At 37.2% G+C, this 7,500-nt stretch overlaps 1 protein-coding gene across 2 annotated transcripts in view; it reads right to left on the reverse strand.

The window, feature by feature from the left end:
* The window catches only part of LOC115213163 (active breakpoint cluster region-related protein-like), a 46,750-nt gene that overhangs the window by 22,817 nt on the left and 16,433 nt on the right, over positions 1-7,500 (reverse strand). For both annotated transcript variants that reach the window (XM_036503711.1, XM_036503710.1), the window contains exons 10-13: positions 7,282-7,335; positions 3,631-3,772; positions 1,196-1,242; positions 818-848 (exon numbers count right to left, since the gene is read on the reverse strand). In XM_036503711.1, the coding sequence (XP_036359604.1) occupies positions 818-848; positions 1,196-1,242; positions 3,631-3,772; positions 7,282-7,335 (274 nt within the window). The remainder of the gene's footprint in view (positions 1-817; positions 849-1,195; positions 1,243-3,630; positions 3,773-7,281; positions 7,336-7,500) is intronic.

Below are 7,500 nucleotides of genomic sequence, written 5' to 3' on the forward strand. Positions count from 1 at the left end.
ATTCACCAAATGCCACATATCAGATGAGGCTTCAAGCAATGAACGTGTAGCAAAACTAATAGCGGGGCCCCAGCATGGCCACAGCTCTCGAGTTGAAACTAGTAAAATAATAAAAGAATAATAAATAGACTATACAGCGTTACTTACTTTTAAAAAACCGGGATGGTCACAGATGAAATTTGACTATAGGTATAATATGGGTATCTCCCATATCTTATCACCTACTTTTATCACGATTAAGAATCTCAGAAGTGTCTTCTAACTTCTGCTTGCGCCGTAAGGGCTGATGAGATTCTAAAACCCAATAAGGCGGCGAGCTGGCAGAAACGTTAGCACGTCGGGCAAAATGCGTAGCCGTATTTCGTCTGCCGTTACGTTCTGAGTTCAAATTCCGCCGAGGTCGACTTTGCCTTTCATCCTTTCGGGGTCGATTAAATAAGTACCAGTAACGCACTGGGGTCGATATAATCGACTTAATCCGTTTGTCTGTCCTTGTTTGTCCCCTCTGTGTTTAGCCCCTTATGGGTAGTAAAGAAATAGAGATTCTAAACCCTAAAACCTACAGTGTTCTTGTGAGGATCTTTGAAAGACAGATCCCTACAAATACATTAATTAATGGAATGAGCGAAGTTCCTGATATCGTGCACCACAAACGTGAGTAGAATGGAAACAACAGACTCGATGTAACAGCACAATTGACCATGGGCTAAAACAAAAACACAAACGAACAACAATAACACCAGCGATACACACGAACAGACAAAAAAATAACAGCAAATACATTAACAAAGAGCAATGTTTTTCAAATTTCTTTTACCTGAAAACTTTAAATCTGGCATCTGTGAGACCTGTAAAAAGGGAAGAAGACAGTCTGTTGAATAATAATTGCACACACACACACACACACACACACACACACACACATGTACGAATAAATTAACCCCAGCAGCATAGAAAATTAGGTGTAGCATACAAACACCATACTGAACTCACAAAAGGTTACTGCACATACCTCAAGAACACGGAGGTGTAAAAATGATTAGGTAAAAGCTCACTTGAAACTGTCGAAAATAGAAGGAGGAGGAGTGGGGCAAGAAGAGGAGAAGGAGGAGGAGGGGAGGAGGGGAGGAGGAGGTGAAGAAGAAGAAGAAGAAGAAGAAGAGAAGAAGAAGAAGAAGAAGAAAGACACACGTACCTGGGAGTACTGTCTGATACAGGTTAAGAATTCCTCAATTTCAATATCTGTGAAACAGTAGAATAGCATGAGATAGTCAGATGATTTTAGAAGTTACTTACATAGGAAGGGCCACCCTCAGAATAATTAAAACACACAAGAACAGCAAACGGTAATCCCATATCGAAATAAAGAGCACATGAATTTGCAGGTGAGGCCCAGTTAGAATTTCCTTTAGGTTGAGTAGGTCATTTCGTTCAAAAGGTCCCTGAATATGGGTTGTTTAAAGATGTTAAATAAAACAACCATGTTTCCAAAGATGAACTATTTAAACCCCAAAGAATTCCTCTCAACACACGGCTATGATGCTCCCCAACTATTTCTCTTCATGATCGGAGGTGCACATATCGTCAGCCATTAAGGGGCATGCCCAAATCGTTAAAGTCAAGCAACTGACGAGCAAATCTGTGGTATTGAGAAGAACATTTACTGTTACCCATCTTTTACACCAAGACAAAACATGCACATGATAACACTTCCAATCAGTTAAGATCAGCAGTCATGAGAGCCACTGTCTGGTACTGCATCAGGACATTTATTATTATTATATTATTATTTTATTATTATTATTATTATTATTATTATTATTATCATTATTGAGTGAGAGAACAACGCATGACATCAAAGTAAAGTATACGAAGCCCAGTACACCCATCATGACTACCCGTCTGATAAGGGTACACCAGGCACATGCATTACAACCATATGTGTGCGACATGGTCATCTCATATCAAGATTAACAGGGCATGACCTTGCAGGTGGGGCCCAGTTAGAATTTTCTTCAGGTTGAGTAGCCCATCCAGCTCAAATGGTCCCCGAATAAGGGTTGTTTAAGGATGTTGAACGGCACACCTACGTTTCCAATGGTTAATTATCCAAACCCCAAAGAATTCCTCTCAACACATGGCTATGACGCTCCCCCACTACTTCTGCTCGTGATCTGAGATGCACATATCGTCAGCCACTAAGAAACATGCTCAACTGGTTATGGTCAAACAAGTGACAAGCAAATCTGTGGTATTTGAGCAGAATGTCTGCTGTAATCCATCTTTTATACCAAGACAAAACCAATGTGCATGACAACACTTCCAATCAGTTAAGATCATCATCATCCTCATCATCATCATCATCATCATCATCATCATCATCACCATCATCATCATCATTATTATTATTATCATTATTATTATTATCATTATTATTATTATTATTATTATTTTTACAAGCTGGACCCGTGAAAAATTCACGAAAAACATAAAAAATGTAAGCATCTATAAACAGTGTATTGGTGCCATGAGAAACGTTTGTATATTATAACCGTCTTTCTTTACGTTCTGACTTCAAATTCTGCCGAGGTCGACTTTGCTTTTCGTCCTTTAGAGCTCGATAAATTAAGTAGCAGTTGTGTACTGGAGACGATCTAATCAATTGACCTACGCCCCACAAAAGTTTCAGGCATAGAAAAGTATATTGTGACAATTACAGAATATAGTAAGTAATGTTACACCAATGACTGTATAATCCAACCAAAATATATGTTAGACAAACATAAGCGGAATTACTATTTAACCTTAGAATATATCGTACATATTCAAAGAACCTTCTTGGTTTAGTGGTACGGAACCTTTTTTCGGGTATTCTTTTATTCTTTTACTTGTTTCAATGATTTGACGGTGGTCATGCTGGAGCACCACCCTTTAGTCGAAGATATTGACCCCTGGACTTATTCCCTATAAGCCTGGTGCTTATTCTATCAGTCTCTTCTGCCGAACTGCTAAATTACAGAGACGCAAACGCACCAACGGTGGTGGTGGGACAAAGACAGATACAAGCACACACACACACACACACACACACACACACACACACACACACACACACACACACACACACACACACACACACACATACATACATACATATGATGGGCTTGGCGGTAGTGGTGATGCTGGCTGGTGCGATTTTGTGATTTGCTGGTATACCGAGAGAGATCCAGCTGGCCACATGTACATGCTTAGCGGCATTTCGTCCAGCTGACTTCAAATTCTGAGTTCTGAGTTCAAATTCTGCCGAGGTCGACTTTCTTTTCATCGTTTCGTCGTCGATAAATTAAGTACCAGTGAAACACTGGGGTTGACGTAATCGACTTAGCGCCTCCCGGAAATTGCTGGCCTTGTGTCGAAATTTGAAAGCAATATCAAAGAAGCAAGGAAGCAAGTAGAAGGAAAGAATGAAACAAACGAAAGTAAAAGAAAGAAAAACAACAAAAAGAACGTAAGATGGAAAAAAGGGCAAGAAAGAAAGAGGTAAGTAAAGAAACGAACAAATAACAAAGAAAAGAAGAAAGAAGGAAGGAAAGCAAGATGTGGGGAGGTTATTTAGTCTTGTTTACATACCCGGATAATTGTTTTCATTCAACTTTTGTCTCCATAATTCTTGTTGGAAATACGATGTAAAAATGAAATAATATTCCTTTTTGTTATCAACGTCAGTGACAATGAGTCTGAGATGTGGCAAGAGAAGTGAAATAAAATATTCCTGGAAAAAATAAACCATTGTGCACATATACAAATATAGTAAAGTTTATTTGACAACATAATGTGGCAGTCCTATACAAGGACGATGTTAGTGATATTTAACCCTAGGAAAACATCTTTTCGAGTTGGCTACCGACACACAATTTGTATAATATATTGCAAGAGAGGACATCACTCCCATCTCCAGCCTTACGTGATACTCACAGACCTAGGTTTCTGAGTGGATACCCATCCTCAGCGTGAGACAACTACTGGCAGTGATGAAGGCTCTCTCCGCGGACAAATACTATATATTCTTTAAGCGGCACACAGTCGCTGATCTCGTAAAGAGAAAAACAATTTGTCTTAAATCACTGAGCGAGAGATATACAGTAACATGTGCCTATATGCATATGCTCACTCACACTCGCATGAAACACACACATGCGCACTCACACATATGCCAATAGATGCACATATATATGCAATCATGCATGTACACGTATACATATCCACACACGCGGGCATACACATGTGCACATATCCATATATGTATATACACACACACACACACACAACACACACCACACACACACACACACACACACATATATATATATTATATATATATTATATATATATATATATATATATATATATAATATATATAGCGAGATAATGGTGTCATTGAGACCCAAAGGTGTCAGGTAATGCTGAATAATTGCTATAGACAGACAATAGTTAAGTTCCAGATTCGGTAATTTTGCGAATAAGGGGTTCAACGTTGGTTCTATGTCAGCATGTGTCGCAAAAATTCTTATGTATATATATGTATGTATATATATATATATATTTATTTATTTATACGCGCGCGCGTGTGTGTGTGCATGTGTATATAGTGATCATATATATGTACTGTACATTAGTTCACTCACTCTATTAAATCGACGTTCCTCGAACAGAAGCACAGTATACCACACGTTAGATGTTGAAGTGATAGCAGTGTTTTATATTATGTTTTATATTACATACACACACATACATACATAGACATATATATATATATACATATGTATGTATATATGTATGTATATATACACATATATATATATGTATATTATATATATACATATACCTATATACGCACACACACATATAAAATGTTTGCATCGGTTGAAACTATTAGTAGTTCACAAAAAATATACACTATATTTATTAAATAATATTTCTCTCTCACCAGTTGGAGTACATTTTTTTGTTCATCATACCTTCAGGGAACAGAACAGTATACATACATATTTATATATAGAAATGGATACAGGTTGGCATGTAAAGCCTCAAGCGTCGACTTTTTTGTGACCACCAACAGACAACTACCTCAAATTCTCACGTATCATTTAGAAATACAATAAAAAATCATCCCTCAATCTTTACATGGGTAAAAGTTGCACCTTTTATAGAAAATTGAGAAAATGTGGGAAAAAAGTAACTTTCTAAAATAATCGTGTGTGTGTATATATATATATATATATATATGTGTGTGTGTGTGTGTGTGTGTGTGTGTGTATAGGGAGACTTTACGAAAAAAAAACAAAAGACGAAGACAGGTGGTGTACAAAACAAACAGATGTATTAGTATAACTCTCAGGAATAGAAAAAGTCTTTTACGTTTCGAGCCTACGCTCTTCTACAGAAAGGGGAACAGAAAAAACAAGGAGACAAACAAGGAGAGAAAAAAAGGAGAGAAAACAAGGAGAGAAAAAATGTGTGTAGTGGCGAACGATATGTTATATATAAATATATATATATATATATATATATATATATATATATATTTATATATTCAGTGAGGAGAAAAGGTGTGGGGTGTGCCAAAGCTTATTTCATAGTATTCACGGTGCCCATGGCACGGTCGGCATGCTAGCGTACATCTGCGTTTATGAGAGCAAGAGCAGAAAACCTAACTCTTTTAGTTAGGGGGGATGCTCGGATGGATAGTTATAACAACTGTGAATATCCCATTCACATAAAATCATTAGTAGCTTTGTTAATTCATAAATAAAGAATATTTATCCACCAAATGTGGTGTTGAGCACTCATTCTTATTGTTAGATGCCACCGTTAATATACATGTGTATACTAGCTTGTTACCAGTTCAAATATGTTTGAGGCATATTTGAGCTCGTAAGAAAGCCATTTATTGCATTTTATCATGGGTATTTTCTCGTCGTAAACAGATAGGTGTAGGCACACCGAGTCCAATTCGTATCCACTCTAACCAGACTGCTTGATGCATGCATTTTAGTATGCTTAACCCCTCCCCAGCAGCCATGCCCGGGGAACTAGACGCTGCGAACTGACATGAGAAACAGCTCCCTCTTATTATAATCCCCTCGTTTTTCGATGACTGGTTGCACTCCAACTAGACTGTTGGATCAATAGCATATTTATACACACAACTGCTTAGCACTGTCGTCTCGTTCTTTAATTACGGCGAGTAGCTGAATAGTACAACTCGCTTTTTTCTCACACAAACACACACAGATATATATATATAATATATATATATATATATATATATATATATATATATATATATATATATATAAGTAGTTGAATGAAGATTATCTTAGTATGAATAATTCGGTTAACCGATACCTGGGTAGCAAATTCACGTCAGAAAAACACGGTTGAAGCTACATGCCAAGGGCAGAGATCACGTGTTTTCGTGTGGAAATTTGCGTGTTTTTTTTAATACAAATAAATGAAAGAATGGACATAAGTTCCTTGTTTTTTCTGATGAGAAGGCGGCATAATGCACCCCTTATTCCTTCGAAATTAAGAATATGCAGCCTTCGAAACATATGTCGAGAATAAAGGAATTTTGTTAAATCGTCGTTCAACTCCATTCTTTCATTTATAATATATATATATATATATATATATATATTATGCATCTGTCTGTCATAGTCGACTATGTATCTGCACATGTATACATAGGGTTGCACAACCTTCTTTTGGAAAAGATTGGCAGTTGCCTATGCTTACGAGTTTCCCCTCTTCATGACATCGATGTCTAAGCTTACATCAGGAGCCAGTGTTGTCGCTGGCATCGCAAAGATCAGTACGCAAAGAACCAAAACTGATCCCGCAACGTATCGTGCCCAGCTCTTTAACGATTGACTTCCCTGAAACGGGACCTTTCGAGAAAATCAAGCCTGAGAACATGAAAGATGACCTTGGCAGAATTTGAACTTAGAGGGCAGTGTGTTGGAACAAAAAACATAATATATATGTATATAGAGAGAGAGATATAAAGAGAATTTGTAATATGATGACAAATTGAGACAGAGAGAGAGAGACAGACAGAGACAGAGACAGAGAGGCTAGAGAGTCACACGAAAAAGAGAGAAGATAGAGAGGCTAGAGGGTGAGAGAGCGAGAAACACAGGAGAGGCGAGAGAAAAACGTGAAAGACATATATATATATATATATATATATGTATGTATATATATTATAACGTTACTTACATATTTAAATACCTTTTTTAGCAGCCTATTGATTCTCCATTTAAACAGTTGGCCCTGAAAAACAACAACATCAGTGATCGATAGTAGAAGCAAAGTATCAAAAACACTATTTGCTTGTGAGAGTGTCATGGTCCGCTGGTCTCTCACATAAACGAGGACTGGATTTTTGAATTCAGGTTATCATTCAGTATATTATTCTATCCATAACTCTATAGGTCT

This window comes from Octopus sinensis, linkage group LG6 (genome assembly GCF_006345805.1).
Source record: "Octopus sinensis linkage group LG6, ASM634580v1, whole genome shotgun sequence".
Lineage (NCBI taxonomy): Eukaryota > Metazoa > Mollusca > Cephalopoda > Octopoda > Octopodidae > Octopus > Octopus sinensis.